Genomic DNA, 22,835 nt, shown 5'->3' on the forward strand with positions numbered 1-22,835 from the left:
TTATTTACTACTATTGAACTAATTTAAATTTCCCTCAAAATGGATCCTTCAATTTATTTAAACGGATTCATTTTTCTTTACATCGCAAAATAGTCCTACAATTGGATGTCAAACTGGGGCCTCAAAATATTGTTCCGTGGACCGCAATTTGCCCCTCAGCCGTACGTTTGAGCACACCGTTTTATAGAAACGTACTAATAAAACATTTCAGAAGGGGAAAACAGGTAGAATTATCAGATGGAGTGTTATGATGGCGACAGGAAAAGTGGACAATAAAGAAGTGGGGGTTGAAGAGGGGGGTGCCGGAAGTAGCAGGTTGGAGACGCGCGCGCACAAAACTGGGAGGAGATAATCCCGGTTTAAGGTTTTATTCCCGCTCGCGTTCCGACTGGAATAGAACGCAATGGATTTGACGCAAGAGTCCGTTTTGTCCTTTTTGCTGGATCGGGGCGGAACGGTGAGGAATGCGGATCTCCTCGCCCACTTCGGGGCTCTCATCCGCGGCGGCTCCCCCGCGGAAAAGCAACACAATAGGGAGCTCTTCAAGAAGCTGGTCAACAGCGTGGCCGTCGTTCGTCATGGGGACGGGGTGAAGTTCGTGGTCGTCAAAAAACGCTACCGGGACTTTGTCAATTCGCCCTCGCCTCTTTTGGCCGCATCGCTTCACCCAATGCAGGATGCTCAAATCGGTCACCCGGATCGGGAGAATGAAAACAACGGTTGCCACCCGTCGCACATGAACTTGCAAAGAAGCCGCTCTGAAACGACCCTGAGGGTCTTGAACATTTGTGGTGATCAAATCGGCAGTAGATCATCAGAAGCTGTGTTTGCCATCATAGCAGTTACTTCTCCTAATAAAGTATTTACGCATCAGGAGATACCCAAATCAACGTCACAACCTCATTTAAATTGCAGGGGCGCCGACCCAAAGAGGGGTCCGAAGCTTCCCGATGAAGCCGAGTGCTGTGGCTCGGTGCCGTTGGAACCCCTGACCCACGAGTGGCTGGTTAAGTGCGCCACCGGGCTGTGGGGCCACGTCCTCGCCTTGCTCCTGCAGGACGCCCGCTTGGCCCAGAAGAAGGACTTTGTGTCGGGCTTCACGGCGCTGCACTGGGCCGCCAAAGATGGGAACGGCGAGATGGTGGACAAGCTGATGGATGTCGCTCAGAGGGGAGGGGCACGCGTTAACGTCAACAGCAAAGCCCACGGGGGGTACACGCCTCTACACATCGCCGCCATACATGGCCACGCGGAGGTCATGCTTCTCCTGGTGCGGCAATATGGCGCCGGGGTCAACGAGAGGGACAATGACGGCAAGAAGGCCTGCCATTACCTGGGATTGGGGGTGTCGGAGGAGGTCAGGGCGCTTGTAGGTGGCGTGCGGATGTCTAAATATTGGGAGAAGATAGACGGCGAGGATTACCGGGAGCAGCCGAAAGGTCTCAACACTATTAGCAAGCTGTTTCAGCCTCACAGGAAGCAGAAGCATGCAACAAGATTTACTTATGATTTGTGAGAATCGTCATTTTGGCCTTCTGTTATTTATTTCTTTTTTTATAGGACACATTTTAATCATGGATTTTGCTTCTGATATTTTTTTGATAGGTCAAATTTGGCATTGTCCAAGGAGATATTACTAATGTGGCGAATTTGCCAAACGCAACCAGAGACCTTACAAAATTCTATCGATTTGCGACCTCAAGACCAGCTGCTGGATTATAACCATTAAAAAACTGGAAAATATTTGAAATAATGGTAGTGCTTCAGTAATGGTAAATGTTAGAATATATTATTTAACTGAGTGTTATTTCCACCAGGCGGCCATTTTACTGTCACTTTCAAGACTTTCTTTTAACCCAGTCTAGCGCTTCTTTAGTACTACATTTGATCAGCACTTGCAAACTTTTAACTCACTTTAAACCTGTGTTTCATTTGTTATAAATCTTGTGCAATTTCAGCATGTATGTGCTATCCAACTAGTCTGCTCTTTTAACATTTAATTGAAATATTATGACGCGTTCATCATGGAATTAAGTGAACGTTCATTTGAATTTTGAGGGTATATGTGGGGTTTGGTAATGCAGATTAGGTCATTTTCTTGGTGGACATGTGGTTGTCATGGAAACCAGCGCATGGGCCCCATTTTCTGGCAGCGAAACCTACCGAGCTGTAGTTTGGGTTTTGATTTGATGCAAATGACATATTTTCATTGAAATTATTTCAGAGGTTTGTTTCATTCTATCTGGGATAGACCACACACTAAATGATGCCAATTGTAAAAAATAAAAAGCCACTCAATACCATACTGTGTTTAATGTGTTCTTTGACATGTTGATACACTCCAAGGAATCCAAGAAAAGAAGGTTAGATTTTAAGATTACAATTTATATTTTCGCAAAGTTAAGAGTTGAGTTCAGGAAAGTAGGTTCGAAGAGATCAATATAAAAACGTACTGAATCTAATTCTGTTGCAGTGTGCAAAAAAAGATTAATAAGCATAATATAGGTCTTTGGGTTTGTTTGTTTATTTTGCTCCATACTACGATCGTTACCGAACGTACTATGACCCCAGAACACTATGTAGCGGTAATGCACCGGAAATTGGATCACCAACATAAAAAAAACCACGAAGAAGAACAAATAAAGCTGCCCGCAGGTTGATGAGTGACGCGGTTGATTGGCAGTACCTGCGCTACTTGATGAGCGGGGCCACCTGCGCACAGTTGGAGCTTTTTGTGCAGCGATTTTGCTTGGGCAATATCGGGCCGGTTCCTTCGGTTTATTTGGGATACATTTAAAAAACAAATGTTGATTTCAGTTACCCTCAGCTATTTCCTGCTGGTCAGTAGCGCCTGCCCGCCGGTGGTTCGATGCTCTGAAGGCCACCCGGACTTCGTGACCCACTTGAGTCCGTCCGCTTATGGCACCATCTTCTCCCCGCTGTTCAAAGCTCTTACCGAGCACGGAGGGTACAGGTGGTGGAACCCGTCCTCGGTGAAAAAGATCAAAACCGAGCATAAGTACATCAAATATTTGACGGCTTTGTTTAAGACAAGTTCACGAGAGCAGAAGACGTCACGGTACGGCGTGGTTCGCCTGATTAAGCCCCAAGAGCAATGTCTTGCGAAAAGTGATAAAGGTGAGCTCCACTACTTGGTAAAAAAAAGTAACCATCAAACTATTGGGTTACTGGCATGTCCTATGTAAGTCACTAATATGTAAACGATAAAGAAGTGAGTTGTGACCTAATTTATTTTTTCCTGCTTAGTTTTTGGTTGGACTTGTGCCCCTTCCAATATGGCGGCCAACATAGACATGATGGGTGGCCTAGCTGATTTTGTTGTCTATGGTGCGAAATCAATTATTGAAAGGCTGTGTAGTCATTAAAAAGACCTTTTAATGAGCAGGTTAGAGATGTCATTCAGCCATGCTTTTTTAAAATACATTTTAGACAAACTGATTGCGAATTTGTGATAAAATGCCATAATAGAAATTGAAGATTTATCACTGGATGAATTTAATAGTTTAATCCAGGCTATAGCGGTTCATCTGTGAATGAAGATTACAATGTTCAATGCATATACCCTAAAAAAAATGCACATTTACCTCGCTATAATTTAGCAATAGCACGTTGTTATACTTTGAACATAGACTTGCCACAATTGTATTTGAGGGCATTCCGTAAAAATAAAATAAAAGCGGACTTGTTTTCATGACTGCATCCATTTAGAATTCTGAAGTAGTTGGTGCCCTTTGCATGCGAAAAGGTTGTTTTAATTGACCGTTTCATATTCTCTTGCAGAGAGTTTTGCACTGGACCTGTCCTACAGCCTTGATCAAGTCCGAGAAAAAGAGCAGCTCACGAAGGCGACTCTTTTGTACAGTTTGACCCACGTCAACTCTGTGTGCTTCCTGAGCATCACAGAGCAGGAGCACGCCGATAAATGTCCGCTGTGTCCCGGCATCTATCGAGCACTAAACTCCAGTGCGAAAGACGTGGCGAAAGGGAAATGGGCGGAAGTCGACGTCACTCCGTTGCTTCTGCTGCCTTCCAAATTCCCCAAGAATGTCCACCTACACATCGATGTCATCTGCCCCGAGGGGCTGCAAGCTGGGAATGCTGAGCTCCAAGACCCTTTGGAATTCACCTTGGGTTCCCCTCCTCTGCTGCTTTATCTCCGCGACAACAGCAAACCGTCCAACCAGACATTGCCGCCCGGTGCCGTCAAGCGTCTCAACAGGCGAATTTTCAAAGCCCCTCCATCGCTTCGAGCCAGAAGGCGGCAAAGAAGGGCACCGGCCAAGAGCAAACAAGGCGATGAAAGCTTGGACATCCATTTGCCAGAGCTTCTCCCGACCTCCATATTCCCAACAAGCGATTGCGCCTTGTATGATTTCCGAGTGCAATTTAGCCAGCTTGGAGCAGATAACTGGATTGTTTATCCAAGCAGATATAACCCGCGGTACTGTCGAGGCATCTGCCCACGGGTAATCGGTCACATTTACGGCTCACCCAGGCACACCATGCTCCAAAATATCATTTACCAGAAGCTCAAGTCGCCTGTGCCGTGGCCTTCGTGTATTCCATCTCACTACAGCCCCTTAAGCGTCTGGCTTCTAGAAAAGGACGGCACCTTAGTTTACAGGGAGTTTGAAGAGATGGTGGCCACCAGGTGCACCTGCCGCTAAACCAACCAACCATTAAAAAAAAGAAAAAAATCAAATATGAGATGTTTTGACCAGACTCTGTGAGTTCATCAATGTTTAAAATCGCTGCGCATAGATGTTTTGATCTGGAACAGGTGTGTTAACGTAAACAATGTATTTTAACATTGGGAGAAAAAACATTAAGTCATGTTTATTTCATTTTTGTTGAGGCCTAATCAGGAAGGGTGAAAATTCATAGTGTTTCTGTTTCCCAATCGGGTAATGAGAAGAAACACTTGATGTGGAAAAAAGGGGAGTACGGTATATAATTTAGTATTGTTTCTTTTAAGTTTGTTTTTGTGTGAGAAGTCTGTCATTATTGGTTAATTTAACACCCTAACTTTTAAGTCACCCTGTTCCAGACCAAAAAAAAAATTAAAATCAATCACAAAATTTGATCAAACCTTTTACATATTGTTTTATTCCAGGGCATTACTGAAAGTTGTCCCGAGTGACTATCTCCATAATGTGCAGAATGAAAGCATTTCAAGTTGTCTATGTATTTATTACTTTGGTCACTGAGTGACTTACCACATAAATTTCTACCAGTGACGACATGAATGTCATGTGTATTTATGAAAATTGTGAATTCACTGTTTGTCTGTGTTCAGCTTCTAAATATTCCAACTGAAAAGATCTCGCAAAGCTAGGAAATAAACAACACTATGCATACATATGGGCTATTTTCTTTCCATGTGACTAAAATTGCTGGAGTGTCTGTGTTATATAGACTGAAGCAAATTTCTAGTTTAACAATGTTCAAAATTTCTTGGAGTGGCAAAATTCTGTTTTTTTAATTAGTATGTACAGTTATCCCTAGCAAATTGAGAAAATAATTTTATTCCAGGGCATTACTACAAGTAGTGATTTCTACTGTTCTGCATGTCATATGTCTCCAGACCGCCAGGCGGCACTAAAATTACATTGTGTTCCGTTGACATCCATAAAGGAAGAACACAGGGCACCTTTACTTGAAGACTCGGAAGAGCACGGTAAGCCTCAATGTCACAATGCTAATATTTTGCTTCATTTTTCTTGTGAAACAGCTTGGCGTTACCACGGAATAACATTGTTTTTTTCAAATTAAATGGGATTTCTGTGGATGACGCTGCTGTAGCGGCTATTTACTAAATGGCACAAGTATCAATTTTTGCACTTTACTTAGGCTACCTAAGCTAATGCTAATGTTTATACATGGGCGACCCTTTGGAAATCGTATTACGCCATATAGATTCATATTTTGATTAATGTGGAAGTTATTGTACAAGTCATTGATGTTCGGCGATCTAAAAATATATACGATTTCTGAGTATAGGTTGTCATGGCCTCGTCTAATTCTAACGCTTGTTTTTCCCAGTTCTCCCAATCGAGATGGGACGCCACTTTGGAGATTTGGCCAGGATCAGGCATGTCATCACATACAGTCTGTCCCCTTTCGAGCAAAAGGCATTCGCCAACTATTTCTCCAAGGGAATACCTAATGTATGGAGAAGGTTTAGAGCTTCCTTCTTCAAAGTTGCCCCTCGTGAGTATTTTGCCATCTTAGGGCAAGTGACTATGATAAAAAAATAAAATAAAACATTAAAACCTGCTGTCTACATATATGGACATCAGAATTTGCTCCATGTTGGACACAATATCTGTTATGTAAGTGTGGTCTACAAAATATGTCCACATATTTAACATTAATTAATAGATACGGCAATGACATTTTCATTTAAACTGTGATGACTGGCAGATAATGTTATAGGTTTTGTCTTTTGGGTTGCACTAACTGGTGAAAAAAAATGTTCTCATGTTAAATTGCAGCAATGGCCCTGATGTACCTGACCTACTCATGGGGCAACAGTGTTCACAAGCAGAGCAAGAGGAAGAATCTCGCTGACTATGAGAATGAAGAATAAACTCATCTTCTGTCATCAAAATGCTGCTTCTGTTTCCCCAATAAAGATGAAAAATGTATCTATGTGTAATCAATTTGGAATCTGACTGTCTTGATTTTAGCTCACTAGTTTCTAAAGCCACCTGAGAGCTGCATAACTGATGTATCTTTGTCAGGTTTTCAGATTTTAAATCATGGAAATTTCAAGAAAATATTTAATTCCCATAGATTATGGAACATTAAAAGAACATTGAGAAAATTATTACAACATAAAATGTGATTTGAGTTACCCTCTGATGCACAATATTGGTCAAAATGACCAGTCTGAGTTATTTTTAATCTGCAATAAAATCCAGTTTTCCCATTACTTGTTTTCAATCACTATGCCTTCTTAATTTGTTATTGTTGAATGAAAAAAATGATTCATCCACCAAACATGGGTCTAAACTGAGTCTTATGATTTTCTATGTTATGGCATGTAGGAACTCTGAGATTAAAGTCATAATTTGTAATTTTCTGACTGCAGTGAGAAAATATACGTAAAACGATATTAAATGATACCACATTGCAAGAGATGACAAACAAATCTGGCAACTTCTGTCCAAAATAGTTTCATCTTCAATACATTTGAACTACTCGACGACGCAGTGGCACTTTTCGACGTGATTGTGATTCAATCATTGCCCAGCAATGCGCTTTGAAACGTGCGTTCACTTGACGTGCCGTGATGTAACAACATGGCGGAAGCAGTCTTTTGAACGGTTCTGCTTTTGTCCTATAGAGGGCGCAGGGGCTCCATCGCTCGACCTGGCGTGGCACACTATTGGTTGACGACACGGATAGAAAATTCCTGAAGGCTCTCGCTCATCTGCCGGTCGCACTGTACCGCATGCTGCTGTCCAGCTTCATGGAACAAGAGCAAGGGTGGACCAACAACTCCCGCTGAGTGAAATTCGAACCCATAGCTGCCCGTTTACAGCCGATCATCTCCCCGCTTTATTCTCCCTATTCTTACGCAGCCCCGTTTGCCGTTTAGAAGATGTCAGTAGTCGGCTTTGACGTGGGTTATTTGAACTGCTATGTAGCAGTAGCCCGTGCCGGTGGTATCGAAACTGTCGCCAATGAATACAGCGACCGATGTACGCCGTAAGTAGGACAGACTGACTTTTATTTATTTATTTATTAAAAATATGAAAATATAAAAAAACGATAAGGAATGTGACGCCATTTCACATGAGAATGCGGTCTTCCATCTAACTCACCTCGCTAGCTAGCATGCTAACACATTTCACAACAGGAAAAGCATGTGAGTGCTACAGCTAATGCTAACTACGTTGACATAGTCAGGAATGCTAAATCGTCCCTGAATTCTCGCAACGTGTCACTATGCGATTAAACGTAATATACAGTGACGCCACAGTGCCGTGTTAGCGGTTGAGAATGTCACACGGAAAGATGAAGACATCTTTGCGATTATTATGCCCGTGGGCACAAAAAGCGCGTGATGGGAGGAGGCCGCTGCATTCGAGCTGTCAAGAAGGCGAAATCAATAATTAAGGCTATATTTCTGACTAAACATATCCAGCAGAAAATCACCATTCATTTTCTTTTTCTTCTTATAGAGCGTGCGTTTCATTCGGGCCACGGAATCGCTCCATTGGCGCAGCTGCCAAAAGCCAGGTAGGATTCTACAAAAATTAGGGGCTCACCTGAGTTTCAAATCAGTGGCACTAAAAGAAATTCATTGGGAGTTTAAGGTTCATGTGTTAACGAGTGGGTTTGTGCTTTAAACAGGTGGTCACGAACTGCAAGAACACGGTGCAAGGCTTCAAGAGATTTCATGGCAGGGCATTGTCAGACCCGTTTGTGCAACGTCTCAAATCGAGTCTGGTCTACGACATTGCGCAAATGCCCACGGGGACAACTGGAATCAAGGTGAGTACACTGTGAGGGCTTTGCTTTCAAGTTAGTTGTTGGTCGGTTTCTTAGAGCTTTTTACATAATGATAAACTTGTTGACCTCTGTCATCGTGTTAAGTTCTGATAGTGGAAGAACCTATCACAGTGCAGTTTTTAACTCACCTATTGTGCTTTAGAACATTCTTGACTAAGAAAATGTTCAATCTGTAATGGCAAGAGTGAACAAAATCTTATCTGCAAAAAAAACATCTTCCTTTGAGTCTAAATGATTTATTTTATCTCTATTAGTCATGGGAGGACCTGAACTTTCATGTTTGACAGACAAAATGACTATGTTCAAAGGTTGCATTAATACTAAAGGACGTAATAAGGTATTGCATGATTGCTGTTGACCATCAATTTCAGGATTTTTTTTTTAATCCTCACATTTGTTATCATTCCAGGTCATGTATATGGAGGAAGAGAAGGTGTTCAGCATTGAACAGGTGACTGCCATGCTCCTCACTAAGCTGAAGGAGACGGCAGAAAGTGCACTGAAGAAGCCTGTTGCTGACTGTGTTGTCTCTGTAAGTGTCACAATGAAAAAAAATGTATACCTAGTACACGTGCAAAAAATCTTAACCTTCACACACCCTCGTTCGATATCGAAATAAAAGTGAATTCCGTTTCTGAACCTCCTAAGAGTTGCGGGGGGTGCTGGAGTCTATCCCAGCTAACGGACACCCTGAATCAGCGGCATTCCACGCTCACACTCATGCCTAGGGGCAATTTAGATTGTTCAAGCAGCCTATCATGCGCCTTTCTGGGGTGTGGGAATCCGGAAAAAAGTCACGCGAGTCGGGGAGATCATGCAAATACCACAGAGTGAGGATCGACCTGGGATTGAACCCTTGACGCCAGAACTGTGAGGCCGACATGATGACCACTCGGCCAGAGGGCAGCGAAATAAAAAATGATGAAGCACGAATTGTGCATGGATTTTCCTCCCCAATGACTAAAACCCACTTAGGTCATTTTTCATTTGAGATTAAAATATGTTTGGACACATGTAAGAAGAAAAACAACTAAATGAAATTTCTTATTTCCCAGGTTCCCTGCTACTACACTGACTCCGAGAGGAGATCAGTGATAGATGCTGCGCAAATTGCAGGACTCAACTGCTTAAGGCTCATGAATGAGACAACTGCAGGTGCGTCATACTTTAGTTCCTGTGCATTACCTTCTTACAGTGCCAGACGGCACATTTATCAGTGTGTGTGTATCTCAGTCGAAAATGCTTATTTTTTGGGAAGTGTAATAATGAACAAAAATGTGGATAAAAGCCAATATTTCCAAAAAGTGTCCCCTTGACATTTGGTCAATGCTGGCACTGTTTTACCAAATCATTTTTGTGTTCAAAGATTTTCCACCATTATTGACGGTGTAAGAAACTGGCTATTTGCATACTTAAATTCTCTGAATAACAGTCTTTTCTGATTCCTTGAACATAAAGGTAATGTGTATTAGATGTTTTTTCCCCTGGCCTGTTAAGTGCCGATAGCCTTGTCCTTGTCCGAGATGGCTTCTTTCTCTAGAATGGATTCAGTTTTTCTTAGAGCAGACTTGACCTGTTTTTTTTTTGGGTGGAATTCTCTAGATATTTATTGTTGCTAGGATACCAGCAATAGTCTTCAAAGCGCTCCACCTTCCCTCCTTGTCAATTATACCATAATTACGACTTTGCTTGTCATGCTAGAACAGGTTTATCTACTTAATAGCATTATGTGAATTTGGAAGGTAGTGCTAATGGTTTTATGGGACATGTATTATTTACAGTGGCGCTGGCTTATGGAATCTATAAACAGGATCTTCCTGCTCCTGAAGAGAAGCCCAGGAATGTGGTTTTTGTGGATCTGGGGCATTCGGGATACCAGACATCAGTGTGCGCCTTCAACAAGGGCAAACTCAAGGTTAGCAATTTTCACTCAAGCATGTCCAGCGAGCTCTTATACGAATGCTTTTGCGTCATCGCCTCTTTCAGGTTCTCGCCACAGCCTGTGACCCCGAGTTGGGAGGCAAAGACTTCGACGAGGTGCTGGTCAATTATTTCTGTGTGGAGTTTGGCAAGAAGTATAAGCTGGATGTCAGGTCCAAACCCCGAGCGCTGGTCAGGCTCTACACGGAGTGCGAGAAATTGAAAAAGCTCATGAGTGCCAACTCCTCCGACCTGCCGCTTAACATCGAGTGCTTCATGAACGAGATCGACGTCACGGGAAAGCTCAACAGGTTAGCCCGCCAAGTCCGACTTCTGTCTCTTGGGGTCGTCGCTCACTTGTCGTCTTTTCTCGGTCACCAGGGGGCAGTTTGAAGAGATGAGCGCCGACCTTTTGGCCAAAGTGGAGCCTCCCTTTCACAGTCTTTTGGAACAATCCAGTGAGCACCACCCACAGAATGCAAAAATGAATTTATTGGCTGCCATTGACGGCGATAGACAGCCAATCAATCCACTTTGACTGGCAGGTTTAGCAGCGAATGGTCGCTGCCGAACCTCTCAGTCTAAACGGTTGGGAGGGGGGTCTATCGCTGTCACTGGCATTGAGACATGATCATACGATGGCACCCCGCGCTACGATTTCAGTCCTCCAATCGTCCTGCTTGTCTGTGTGTCCCCGAAGAACTCAAAAAGGACGACATCTATGCAGTAGAGATTGTGGGCGGGGCCTCCAGGATCCCGGCCGTCAAAGAGAGAATCAGCAAATTCTTCGGGAAGGAATTGAACACCACGCTGAATGCTGACGAAGCAGTGGCCAGAGGAGCTGCTTTGCAGGTTTATTGTGCTTCCTTTCTTCTTTCCTTCCCTTTTTTTTCAACAAACAATTGCTTGTCTTCAGTATTGAGCACAGTTTAGCTAGAAAGGCCTACTTTTCCAAAGCATCGCAACCAAATCCTTCCTTTTTTTTTAAAGAACTTATTTGAGTTTGAACATGCATATGTTAAGAAAATAGTGAACATTTGTTCATTGACTGCCAACCCTCACTGTCCAGTTTTGGAATGACCCAGATGAACCTAATGCTACATGTTATAATACCTCTGCTTTTTCACAGTGCGCAATCCTGTCACCCGCCTTCAAAGTGCGTGAATTCTCCATCACCGATGCAGTTCCGTATCCCATCTCCTTGAAGTGGCATTCTGCCGCCGAGGAGGGTGTAAGGTAAAAAAAAAATTAAAAAAAAATAATAATAACAATAATAATAATAATTTGAACTTTCATTTGTACTTTCCACACCTTTCTGAATTTTATACTGGCGATTGATACAATTTTTCTATTGCAGTGATTGTGAGGTGTTTCCCGCAAACCACCCGGCACCTTTTTCCAAAGTGCTGACCTTCTACCGAAAGGAGCCTTTCTCTCTGGAGGCCTATTACAACAGTCCTAATGGGCTGCCCTACCCCGACCCGACCATTGGTAAGAGGCTATCGGCCAATAAAATACTAGCATGGTAGGGACGTCCCCTCCCGATAGCTTGTTGTTTTGTTTTTGCATGCGAGTCTGAGTTGCCTGGGCCAACACCCCAGTAAAATTGGGTTTGTACGTAGGCTATTACTCAAAAGTAAACATATTTTCCCATCATGTGATCGAATCCGCAGCATCCCTAGAAAATAATAGGCTTTAATTTGTGCAGTGTAATTTCTTAATTGTTCAATGTTTGTTTCATTCTCAACAGGTCAGTTTCTGATTCAGAAAGTTGTCCCTCAGGCGTCCGGCGAGAGCTCCAAAGTGAAAGTGAAGGTCCGAGTGAACATCCACGGAATCTTCAGCGTGTCCAGCGCCTCCCTGGTTGAGGTGATCAAGTCGGACGAGACAGAAGAGCCAATGGAGACGGAGCAGGGCAATGACAAAGATGGAGAGGTATTGAAGGCTTTTTTAAAAATCATTATCCAATCAAAAGTTGTGACTGGATTTGTATTCCTGCGCCCCAATCTGCAGAACAAAATGCAAACTGATCAGGAAGAGCAGCAACTAGATGAAGATGCTCAGAAAGAACAAGAGGAGAAGACACCAAAGGAGAATGAGGAAATGGAGGTGAACTGCTCGTGTTTTTCTGAAGAGGAGTGCAACTTATGACATTATCCAGTGAATATGTGATTTGACCTGGAGTTAAATGAATGTGCTTTTTATTTGCTCTTCTAAAGGCTACTACTGAAGAGACCAAAGGCGAAAAGAAATCTGACCAGCCTCCGCAAGCAAAAAAGCCCAAAGTCAAAACAAAAGTTTTGGATCTTCCCATTGAAAACAGTCCACAGTGGCAGCTAGCAGATGACATGTTGAATCTTTTTGTTGAAAACGAGGTAAGAGCAACAGCAACTCCACGACTAGCTAGTGTCCGACCATTAGTTGTTCAAAGGTTGATGCCAATACCTCCACCAATGTCTGCTGTCTAAAGCCAATTTTGCATGCTGATATTTGAGGCCGATATACCTTTTTTTTAGCTGGAAAATTACCCAATCTAGCATTTGTGTTAAACCATGCCATCTCCCCTCAGGGTAAGATGATTATGCAGGACAAACTGGAGAAAGAGAGGAATGACTCCAAGAATTACGTGGAGGAGTACGTGTACGAAATGAGGGACAAATTGCACGGCATGCTGGAGAAGTTTGTCAGCGAAACTGTAAGTTCACAGCGCGGTCAAAGTATAAATGAGGTTATATACGTTGCTAATCTTTTGATCTTTTTAGGAAAGGGATGCCTTCTCATTAAAGTTGGCGGATACTGAAAACTGGCTTTACGAGGACGGAGAGGACCAACCCAAGCAGATGTACATTGATAGGCTGACAGACTTGAAGGTGATTATAGTTGAAATTAGGGATGTGGTGATGGGCACAATTACATCATTTTCGGAGGTTCTGAATACTGCAAATGATTTTTTTTTTAGACGTTGTTGAAATGTTTGCTTTTTTTGCAGGCACATGGACAACCCATCCAGGAGCGCTACACGGAGGCTGAGGAAAGACCTAGAGCCTTTGATGAGTTGGGAAAACAAATCCAGCAGTACATGAAATTTGTAGAAGCGTGTAAAATGAAGGTAAGCGCGGTCAACATTCGTGCGTCCGCCAACTGGCGCGAAGTAAATAAAAGGAACGTCGTCGACTCTTCACCAGGAGGAGCAGTACGACCACATAGACGAGGCCGACGTCACCAAGGTTGACAAGCTGGCCACCGAAGCGATGATGTGGATGAACAGCGCGATGAACCAGCAGAGCAAGCAGAGCTTAACCATGGATCCCTCTGTCAGAGTTAAAGAAATTCAAGCGAGAACCAGGGTGAGTGAGACACATTAAAAGTGCTGAAATCATTACCTGGTTATTAAACACCTAGAGAAAACAAGCCCCCTTGACCTGAGCTTCTTCCATTGTTGTTTTTGTTTTTTTAACTGAATGTAAACCTTTCCAGGAGCTATTCTCTGGCTGTAACCCCACCGTGACCAAGGCCAAGCCAAAGGTGGAGCTGCCCAAAGAGGAGACGCCGGCGGAGCAGAACGGGCCCGTGAACGGACAGGAGAAGGCTCAGGAAGAAGGCGTCCACAAGGCATCGGGCGAAAACGCCGGCAACGTCTCCTCGGAAACGGAAAACAAGCCAGACATGGACCTTGACTGAAAGCGCGGTTCCAACCTTTCAAAAGTGTGGCCCGAAAAAGTGTGGCTGCTTTGAGAATGACTTGCTGTTCTTGCCCGTGTATCAATGCAGGTGGAATGTATCAGGAAATGCACTTAAGTCAACAGCAGGCTGAGCAATTAGTACATTCTCTGGCCATTGTGTCCACTTTCAATGGATTCAATGTCCAGAGAATGAAATGACCTGGTAGGTACGTCTTTCGTACTTTTCCCCCCTTTTCTCAGCTGTGTTGCTCTGTCTGAATGCTTTGACCTCCATTTCTACATTATTTTCTTCCTGAAGACGTCATTCTGAAGCCAGCTGCAATAAGCCCGTCTGAGAGCGAGCGCCATGCTACACATGATGGTATTTATTTCTGTTGTGTGCTCTGTGTTCTGGTCTGTGTCACTATGATTTTAATAAAGGTATTGAAAAATCACCTGTACTGTAACAACTCGCCAAGTGTAATTCTTGTTAAACTAAAAAAAAAAGATTCCATTTGAAATTACGATGCCATGCAATATTGTGCGCACAATCAAATGAAATTTGAGATTTTGTATTTTCGCAAATAGATTCAACGTGTGGCAGTCTGTTATATTATCTAACAAGTGAATCATTTTCATGCTTTTGTTGTGGTTTATACGTGCGCTAATGTTATATATAGGTTATCAACTTTGTCAATGAGCGTCTGGCTCTTGTTCTCCACAGTTGATGTCGCTGAAATTTTTTGGTGACTTGATCACTTCTATGTTTTGCTACTTTTGAATCAAGCCTGCATATGTGCAGTAAGATAGAATAGTACATTGCATGAGAAGGGAGAAGTTTGACCCTTTGGCAGTCGAGTAAGAATAAAACAATAAATGCTTTGAACTGGAAAAAAACAGATTAAACATTCCTGTTGCAATTCCCTGTTTGTTTAATAATAATTATCCTCTTAACAAATGTATGACTGTACCCTGGTTGGACGACGTCCTCTTTCCTATCAAATTTGGACTAAAAAACTACCATAACATTCATAGAATTTCACGCACAAGATTTATTTTTTTCAGTCACGTATTGCAATGCCCATTTTGGCCCGCAGAGGGCGAAGTGGCCCGTGAAGGCCTCACAAGGCATTCATCATCTTTGGCGAATATTACATCGACACGCTACACACATCCAGATTAAGGAATTGGGTAAAAGACAAACGTGTTCTTTGAATGACTACATTTGATTTAAAAAGAATCTCCAAAAATGGATCAAATTCTAGCTAACGTTTTGTTTTCTACGTTGTGACGTAATTTCCGGTGAAGTTGTATCCCTCCGCCACTCGCACAAGATCACATGATCAAAAAATAAGACCGACGCTGCACACACTTGGAGAACCATTTTTATCACGGACTTTATTTCAAAAGTTCATTTTATATGTTTTTTTAACGTGATTTATTTTTAAAACGTTCATATAACAACAGTATAATTTACTTACTATAACTCGATTAGAATTAGGTTTACACCTTAATGAGTCTAAAGTCTGATATAGGTGTGTTTTGTACTCAATTACATCGAGGTGACTTTTAGAAAAAAAACGGTTTTTTTTCATTTTCTAAAACGCGAACATGAAACTGATTATCCTTAATGATTACGACTCTGCAAGCGAGTGGGCTGCTAAATACATCAGGAATAAGATTTTACTTTTCAAACCTGGACCCGACCGCTGTTTTACTCTTGGGCTTCCTACTGGTGAGTATCTGGCAACCCCATCTATACTAATTTTCCAAATTATTATAAAGCTATGGAAATGGACACTACATCTACTACTCTGGAATATTGCAGAGCAAGTTTATTTTCCTTTTCTTATTTCCAGGAAGCACTCCCCTAGGCTGCTACAAGAAACTGATTGAGTATTACAAGAATGGAGAACTGTCTTTTGAGTATGTCAAGACGTTTAACATGGATGAATATGTGGGTAAGTCATTACAGTAATACCTCTAATATCGCGGATAATGTAGACCGGACATGGCCGCGATAAATTCAATCATTACACTAAACACAGTTAAAATCATGTCTCAACTGTTGATAACCAAACAATAATTTCCGTGACCAATGTTCTCTGCTAAAACCTCAATTGCAGGACTTCCCAGAAACCACCCTGAGAGCTACCATTCCTTCATGTGGAACAACTTCTTCAAGCACATCGACATCCGAGCAGACAACACGCACATCCTCGACGGCAATGCCGTCGACTTGCTGGCGGAATGTGCCGCCTTTGAAGAGAAAATAACGGCGGCCGGGGGCATCCAGCTCTTTGTCGGAGGTTTTTACGAGCGTTTACTTCTGATCGTATCGAAATAAAATACGTCGCGTCACGCCAATGTTTTTTCTCTTCACATCAGGAATCGGGCCGGACGGCCACATCGCTTTTAACGAACCCGGGTCGAGCCTGGTGTCCAGGACCCGGGTGAAGACGTTGGCAAGGGACACCATTCTGGCCAATGCTCGATTTTTCGACGACGACCTCTCCAAGGTGCCTACCATGGCACTGACTGTCGGAGTGGGCACTGTCATGGATGCCAAGGAGGTAACAGAGAGTCAACATTTCCTCATTAATTGTTCCATAAACATGACAGAGTTACGGCGTCACTGTCATTTAGTCTCCCGTTCCAGGTAGGATATTTAGTTGTTGTCTTTTTATTCACAGGTGTTAATTCTCATCACTGGAGCTCACAAGGCCTTTGCTCTGTACAAAGCCATAGAAGAAGGGGTGAACCACATGTGGACCGTGTCGGCATTTCAGCAGCACCCGCAAACTCTTTTTGTGTGTGACGAAGATGCCACTCTAGAATTGAGGGTTAAGACTGTGAAATATTTCAATGGTGAGTGTATATATATATATATATATATATATTTTTTTAAATACGAGTTTAAACTGGCAGCAATTGACATCAGTAAAGATCAGTAAATACAAAATGATTTTTTTCTTTCAGGGATGATGCATGTGCACAACAAGCTTGTAGAACTACCCAATTTAGAGCCCAAGAAATGAGAATCACTTGGCATTTTAAAAAAAAAGTAAACATTCCAATGGTGCATTGATATTCAGGCAGTGCTGCTCTTTCACATTTATAATAAAGTGATTAAAATTTTACTTGAAAATATACTTCTTGGTACTTCTATTGACACTTTGGAAAACCTGTTTTTTAGCAACAGAGGTGCAAACATTTAATAATTAAATGTAATTAAAATGTCATTCCCAATGTTATTGAATTTCATATTTGTTTATTTCCTGCCCACTCCGGGGCAATTTTTTTTTTACATTGTATTACATTACAGTGGCATAAAAAGTTCAATTAATGTTGAAGTAAAAATTTAAATACACGTTCTAACACATAAAAAAAATTCTTATCAAAGAAACATTTAAATGACAAAATAAAATAAATATTGGAAAAACATTTTTAGAACCTCATTGTGTATACGTACTACGTACTGTTCCTCGCAAAACCAAATTTCCAACCTGTACCTCACACTCCAGCACACTAGTGGGCGCTATTCAAAACAGTAACGAAGAGGAAAACTGTGAAGGCATCATCAGACCTTGGAGGAGAAGCTCGAGTCGGGGAGGAAGAAGGTGGCCGATTTGAGGAAGCCGAACCACCGCTCCGTTTCGTCGGCGAAGTTTTACCTCACCCAATTTCGAGCACCAGTTGAAAAATAAATATTTTTTGAATCAACACTCGACTCGTCGCCACGATGGCAGAACAGAACAGCGGCGTCAGATATCAAGAGGTAAATGGAGCCTATCCCAATCGACGCCAGCCTGATAATCCGCCTTCACGCTAGCTCGCTGTTAGCATGTCAATGACTGTAAACAGGCAACGTTTGTTTACCAAAGCCTCATATTTAGCACAAAATCGCATTTGAAATGCTTGGAATGCACTGTCAAATGCCTTTTTTGTCGAAACATATGACGTGGCTTCGTTTCTTCCGCATGTTATTTAACTATGGAAGAATTTTAAATGTCACCAATCTACGTTAAATACCAGGGCTAATAGCCAGCTGGCAATAATCACGCGGAAACCATCGGGCGTGGATGTTTGCTCGTGTATTGTTTACGGTTGGTTATTTAGCAAACGAAATGGTCGATTTCTCGATTAGCATTTTTTTTCCTAGCATTTGATTTAAGCCATCGACGGATGTAGACGTCAAAATCCATTTCCCTCCCAGACAAAATGAATTGGACGCCTATTGCCGTCAATGGAAGTAAAAACATTCACAATAATATGAATGTTTCAATAGCTCGCAACGAAGCTAGACTTTCCAGCCAAAATTTGAAAAAAATGATTCAAAGATCAATCTCAAAGTGGATTGAATACACTATACAACAATAAATACACTGAATAAAATTTTAAAAAAGAAACATGCATATAATTTGCCCACAACAGGCTTTTATGGTAGAAAAAATGGATGATTTTCTCAGCAGTCATCAAGGGGTCCAATATTATAAAAGATGTTTCTGTGGCCAATAACAACCCCCACCCCGCAATTTTTTTTGAAAGTTTCTTGATAAAAAAAAAAATCATGCATTTTGGTCCATTTTGGCCACGCCTTTATGACCCAAAGTTGGCTTTTCCATATGTGGGCGTCAACCTTTGTGAGGTTAAGTTTTACCCAAATGAAAAACTCACTTCCCGTATTAAGGGTTTGCCCATTCACTGCCATTTCCGGCAGTAGGCGTCCAATCCATGTGAATGGGTGAGTGGCAGCTTGGTTTTGCAAACGCTTGGCTGCGAGCTCCCATTCATCCGCCCTGCCATCTTGACAACCTATTGATTATTACACAGCTGATGAATGAGGAAGAGCCACTCCCGACATCTCAAGAGGGTCCTGCTCCAGATGCCCCGCCCCCCTACAGCAGTGTTGCAGCAGCAAATGCGGGTACGTTTCCAACGGGAAGCAGTATTGGATTGGAACATTTAAACATTCACAGTGTGAAGTTGTTCTAATACAAGTCAGTGCTTTTCTCTGAGAGTGGAAAATTCCTGTTATTAATGAAAACACAAGTCCTAATACTTATTATGCGCACAAGTATATTTTAGAGCTGAGCGATATGACAACAATTGTTATCACGATTAAAAAAAGGATCAGTTGAAATTGCTAATTATTACGATAACTATCACATTTTAGTTTCAAATTTGAAACTTCAAACTTCTGTGAATACCTTTTAGATTATTGCAACATTTTCAGAACATTTTCAAGTAAGAAAAATATTACAGGCTGTCCCCAAATGAGGACAGTGGGTTAAGGACATTTTCAATAATGCTGCTTTTTGTGCACAGGTATTTACGAGGCATTTAAAAAATAAAAACAAAAGAAAATGTCAGGGAGAATTCACTTGGATCTTTTAGTGGATCGGCTCGGAGCTGTACTGCATCTCATAATCGCTTATTTTTGCCGTTATTGTCCTTTTGCATCCATGCTCTGTGTTAGCCTGTATTGCTAACATGCTCAAAACAAGTTTCCTCATCCTCCTCTTCTCCTGTGCGTTGGTCTGGAACTACCATTCATCTCACAACAGCGCCCCGTCTTCGTGGTGGTCGGGTGGTGTAATTACAGTTTAAATTATCGAGTTTTTATCGAAAGCTTTTAATATTATGGTTAACAAATATGAATTTACGATTATCACGTTTTATTGCCCAGCTGTAGTATATTTTAACATTTTATTTCATGGATTCCAGGAATTGTCCATTTTAATTATTGTGCTCTAAGCATGTGTGCGCTTCCTCCTCAGCTTTCTTCGAATACAAGGAAGATGGCGACAGATTCCCCAACCCGCCATCCTACAACGTGGCCACCACTTTGCCCTCCTATGACGAAGCGGAGAGAAGCAAAGTGGAATCCGCCGTCCCCCTCGTCGCCGGGAGAGTCACTGTAAGCGATATTTACCACGAAAATACCGCCAAATGCGTTCCTCCCGTGGCCAGATTGCATCTTTCCGCCGATTAGTGAATCTTTAGTTGGCATCCAATCCATTTATAGTAGGGTTAGTGTTTTGTTGTATTTATTTTTTTTTTTTAAACACAGTCTTTTTTTGAAATGATATTAAATTTTTTGGGGGCGCGTATCATATAAACCATGCGTGTGTACTTGCACTACATGGGCATGGACTTGTTGTAAAGCGATACTATACGCAATACGACCAGATTCAGATTGAATTGCTACACGAGTGTGATAGCACAGCTGGTTTCTACATTACAAAGCGCTTATCTGGCAACCTGAAAGAATTATTTTGCTCAATTCAAATGCTTGATCCTTGACGCATTACCATTTTTGGTCACCCATTGCCCGCAGGAGGACGACTTTGTGGCCCGAGACGACTTCGAGGACGCCGACCAGCTGCGGATAGGCAACGATGGCATATTCATGCTCACTTTCTTCAGTAAGAAACGGGCGGGATGAGTAGAACCTTTTTTTGGGGTTGTGTGTTGAAACCTTACACCTCGATGTCTTTCAGTGGCATTCCTCTTCAACTGGATCGGCTTCTTCCTGTCCTTTTGTCTGACCACGTCGGCCGCCGGTCGTTACGGCGCCATCTCTGGCTTCGGCCTGTCCCTCATCAAATGGGTCCTCATCGTCAGGGTGAGTAAAGACGAAGGACGGACGGACGTTTTGAGATGGGCTCGCGTTTTGACCGCTCGACGTCCGCTCTCCGTAGTTTTCCACCTACTTCCCCGGCTACTTTGACGGACAGTACTGGCTGTGGTGGGTCTTCCTGGCCTTGGGTGAGTTTAAAAAAAAAAACAGAATCTTGAAATCTTTCTTGTCTCATCTCGGCCAGAATGCTGAACTTTGTCTCTGCTTTCCCGACAGGCTTCATGTTGTTCGTCCGAGGCTTCGTCAATTACTCCCGAGTGCGCAAGTTGGCCGATCCCACCTACGCCAGTCTACCCCGAACGAGGGTGCTCTTCATCTATTAGACGAGAGGTAGGCCGCCAGCGTGCGTTTCCCTGCCCGAGCCGGGGGTTTCCTTTTACGATCCGTCTCCGTTTTCTTGGCTCAGCCGTCGAGGAAGAGGACGCCACGAAGATGCGGAAATTACGGCAAGGTCGGCCGTTCGGGGAAATATGGCTTTTTTTTTTCTTTTCTCTTTTTTTTGAGATTGTATTCACGGGAAGCGTTTTAGGAGTACTCGTCCCTCGGTGTAGTCATTAGCGCCGCATGTAATCTCCATCTTGTGTGTGACGTTTCATATGTGATGCCTTAATATTGGTTTGCTAGAACACGAGCATGACTCTGGAAGTCGCGACCCATCTCGACGTGCGCCATAGAAGCATGCGGTTCACTACAGCGCCACCTTGTGGTTTTATTGTGATAATTCTACGGGCTTTTTTTTTTCTCCACGTTTGCACAAGTGTACATGGCGGCGCCGCGTTGCGCATTCGACCGTGAGTAAGTTGATTCAAGTGGAATTATTTCCCATAGCTCATTAGTGGTTGCGAATCATTGGATAATTCAGAGGAATTTGTGTTTGGGCTTTCCAGTAGAACGAAAATAACAGCACTCGCTGACAAATGAAGTCAAAAGTTGGATTATGCAGAGTCTTTTTAACTTATATCAAAAGTAACTTGTTGAGATTTGACATTTAGCCTTTGAAGGGAACCTGAATCATGATTAGAATGTAACTTTCGTTGAAAGATACGTACGTATATGACACGATTGCCGTCCTGCGGGTAGATAAGAAAAATCTTTGGATATCAAGTCTAAACAAAAGCCGAGTGAGATCAGTAATGTGATTTGCATGTCAGTAAAATAATTCTTTGCAGCACAAGTTTTTTCATTTTTTTTTTTTCATCCGCCTTAATGATTTTGACCTCATTGTCACAGCTTGGATGCTCATTTAAAGTGACGTAGAGCAACATCTTTGAGATTTTGTCGTTATGACTGTACAGAAAGGAATATTTAGTTGAATAAATGTCACTTAAATGCCTTTTTTGCCGTGCTGTGGTCGTTTATTTAGCGAATGCTAACGCTACAGTAAAAAGTTAACATAGCTATAAGTATATTTATTTTCCTTAAAGGTGCTTTCATGTGAGATTTTTTTTTTTAAAATACTCTGAAAATAAGTCAATCTGTTCTCCATTTCAGCAAGGACCAATGGCCTGGATTCCTCAATGCACTAAACCACACTGGCATTGCTTAATCTACTAAAAAAATGAGTTTTCATTAAGAGCCACACAAATGGAGATTTGAAGACCCTACATTTTACTTCTTAAGTTGTCAGTCAATTACTATTAATACATTATACAAGTATTGATAATTTGAGGAAAAAAAGATGGTACTATAGTATTGTCTGCATAAACCAAATGATTGCAACTATGCCGCTTAATTTGCACTCAAACTCAAGCCACGGTTCACTAGTATGTACATTAAAATTACACTAGTTTTGGTTAACGACTGCCATTCCTACAAAGGCCACTGGTAGGCAGTATAATCAGCTACATACCTGCAGTTTTAGTAGACCTGCTGATGTATTTCAAGTATAACTAAATATACTTACATTCATGAAAACATTTCCCACGACACTGAAAAATACATACTTTCATTTTACAGTGTCAACATAGTAAAATGTCTCACATTCGTTAGTAGTGTTAGCTAGCTTTTACTAAAGTCAGGTGGTTTTGTTAAAAAGTCGGTAGTTAGCATTGGGATAATGCTGATTATGG

General features: G+C 42.2%; 6 protein-coding genes across 6 annotated transcripts; all 6 read left to right on the forward strand.

The window, feature by feature from the left end:
- Window positions 1-324: 324 nt before the first annotated feature.
- On the forward strand, window positions 325-2,281 carry sowahab (sosondowah ankyrin repeat domain family member Ab). Its single transcript, XM_077609796.1, has one exon. The coding sequence runs from the start codon at window positions 404-406 to the stop codon at window positions 1,514-1,516; it is 1,113 nt and encodes a 370-aa protein (XP_077465922.1). The 5' UTR covers window positions 325-403; the 3' UTR covers window positions 1,517-2,281.
- Window positions 2,282-2,639: 358 nt separating this feature from the next.
- Window positions 2,640-5,380, forward strand: gdf9 (growth differentiation factor 9). The gene is made up of 2 exons (XM_077610444.1): window positions 2,640-3,138; window positions 3,802-5,380. The coding sequence occupies exons 1-2, from the start codon at window positions 2,805-2,807 to the stop codon at window positions 4,686-4,688; spliced, it is 1,221 nt and encodes a 406-aa protein (XP_077466570.1). The 5' UTR covers window positions 2,640-2,804; the 3' UTR covers window positions 4,689-5,380.
- A 225-nt stretch (window positions 5,381-5,605) lies between these two features.
- Window positions 5,606-6,683, forward strand: uqcrq (ubiquinol-cytochrome c reductase, complex III subunit VII). The gene is made up of 3 exons (XM_077609585.1): window positions 5,606-5,698; window positions 6,064-6,231; window positions 6,516-6,683. Exons 2-3 carry the CDS (start codon window positions 6,078-6,080, stop codon window positions 6,608-6,610), a joined length of 249 nt encoding a protein of 82 aa, XP_077465711.1. The 5' UTR covers window positions 5,606-5,698; window positions 6,064-6,077; the 3' UTR covers window positions 6,611-6,683.
- Window positions 6,684-7,375: 692 nt separating this feature from the next.
- Window positions 7,376-14,578, forward strand: hspa4b (heat shock protein 4b). Its single transcript, XM_077609580.1, has 19 exons — window positions 7,376-7,734; window positions 8,211-8,268; window positions 8,383-8,523; window positions 8,951-9,073; window positions 9,597-9,696; window positions 10,323-10,456; window positions 10,528-10,772; window positions 10,843-10,919; window positions 11,162-11,313; window positions 11,591-11,697; window positions 11,819-11,952; window positions 12,212-12,396; window positions 12,475-12,570; window positions 12,681-12,836; window positions 13,031-13,156; window positions 13,224-13,331; window positions 13,451-13,570; window positions 13,647-13,808; window positions 13,939-14,578. The coding sequence occupies exons 1-19, from the start codon at window positions 7,628-7,630 to the stop codon at window positions 14,140-14,142; spliced, it is 2,535 nt and encodes an 844-aa protein (XP_077465706.1). The 5' UTR covers window positions 7,376-7,627; the 3' UTR covers window positions 14,143-14,578.
- An 838-nt stretch (window positions 14,579-15,416) lies between these two features.
- On the forward strand, window positions 15,417-17,377 carry LOC144082337 (glucosamine-6-phosphate deaminase 1). Its single transcript, XM_077609428.1, has 6 exons — window positions 15,417-15,858; window positions 15,983-16,084; window positions 16,250-16,432; window positions 16,512-16,696; window positions 16,817-16,991; window positions 17,103-17,377. The coding sequence occupies exons 1-6, from the start codon at window positions 15,735-15,737 to the stop codon at window positions 17,159-17,161; spliced, it is 828 nt and encodes a 275-aa protein (XP_077465554.1). The 5' UTR covers window positions 15,417-15,734; the 3' UTR covers window positions 17,162-17,377.
- Window positions 17,378-17,688: 311 nt separating this feature from the next.
- On the forward strand, window positions 17,689-22,099 carry LOC144082711 (NEDD4 family-interacting protein 1-like). The gene is made up of 8 exons (XM_077610026.1): window positions 17,689-17,901; window positions 18,957-19,050; window positions 19,904-20,043; window positions 20,464-20,551; window positions 20,627-20,751; window positions 20,828-20,894; window positions 20,983-21,096; window positions 21,173-22,099. Exons 1-7 carry the CDS (start codon window positions 17,866-17,868, stop codon window positions 21,087-21,089), a joined length of 657 nt encoding a protein of 218 aa, XP_077466152.1. The 5' UTR covers window positions 17,689-17,865; the 3' UTR covers window positions 21,090-21,096; window positions 21,173-22,099.
- Window positions 22,100-22,835: the final 736 nt, after the last annotated feature.

The sequence above is a fragment of the Stigmatopora argus genome, chromosome 9, assembly GCF_051989625.1.
Source record: "Stigmatopora argus isolate UIUO_Sarg chromosome 9, RoL_Sarg_1.0, whole genome shotgun sequence".
Lineage (NCBI taxonomy): Eukaryota > Metazoa > Chordata > Actinopteri > Syngnathiformes > Syngnathidae > Stigmatopora > Stigmatopora argus.

What these genes read in the sequence shown, in the direction of transcription:
- sowahab (XM_077609796.1), top strand. Translation starts at nt 404, where the DNA reads ATGGATTTGACGCAAGAGTCCGTTTTGTCCTTTTTGCTGGATCGGGGC.
- gdf9 (XM_077610444.1), top strand. Translation starts at nt 2,805, where the DNA reads ATGTTGATTTCAGTTACCCTCAGCTATTTCCTGCTGGTCAGTAGCGCC. An exon ending in TCTTGCGAAAAGTGATAAAG is followed by an intron (nt 3,139 to 3,801) that starts GTGAGCTCCACT and finishes ATTCTCTTGCAG; the next exon opens with AGAGTTTTGCACTGGACCTG.
- uqcrq (XM_077609585.1), top strand. Translation starts at nt 6,078, where the DNA reads ATGGGACGCCACTTTGGAGATTTGGCCAGGATCAGGCATGTCATCACA. An exon ending in CTTCTTCAAAGTTGCCCCTC is followed by an intron (nt 6,232 to 6,515) that starts GTGAGTATTTTG and finishes GTTAAATTGCAG; the next exon opens with CAATGGCCCTGATGTACCTG.
- hspa4b (XM_077609580.1), top strand. Translation starts at nt 7,628, where the DNA reads ATGTCAGTAGTCGGCTTTGACGTGGGTTATTTGAACTGCTATGTAGCA. An exon ending in GCAATGACAAAGATGGAGAG is followed by an intron (nt 12,397 to 12,474) that starts GTATTGAAGGCT and finishes CCCAATCTGCAG; the next exon opens with AACAAAATGCAAACTGATCA. An exon ending in ATCTTTTTGTTGAAAACGAG is followed by an intron (nt 12,837 to 13,030) that starts GTAAGAGCAACA and finishes ATCTCCCCTCAG; the next exon opens with GGTAAGATGATTATGCAGGA.
- LOC144082337 (XM_077609428.1), top strand. Translation starts at nt 15,735, where the DNA reads ATGAAACTGATTATCCTTAATGATTACGACTCTGCAAGCGAGTGGGCT. An exon ending in TACTCTTGGGCTTCCTACTG is followed by an intron (nt 15,859 to 15,982) that starts GTGAGTATCTGG and finishes TCTTATTTCCAG; the next exon opens with GAAGCACTCCCCTAGGCTGC. An exon ending in CATCCAGCTCTTTGTCGGAG is followed by an intron (nt 16,433 to 16,511) that starts GTTTTTACGAGC and finishes TCTTCACATCAG; the next exon opens with GAATCGGGCCGGACGGCCAC.
- LOC144082711 (XM_077610026.1), top strand. Translation starts at nt 17,866, where the DNA reads ATGGCAGAACAGAACAGCGGCGTCAGATATCAAGAG. An exon ending in GCGGCGTCAGATATCAAGAG is followed by an intron (nt 17,902 to 18,956) that starts GTAAATGGAGCC and finishes ATTATTACACAG; the next exon opens with CTGATGAATGAGGAAGAGCC. An exon ending in ATTCATGCTCACTTTCTTCA is followed by an intron (nt 20,552 to 20,626) that starts GTAAGAAACGGG and finishes GATGTCTTTCAG; the next exon opens with TGGCATTCCTCTTCAACTGG.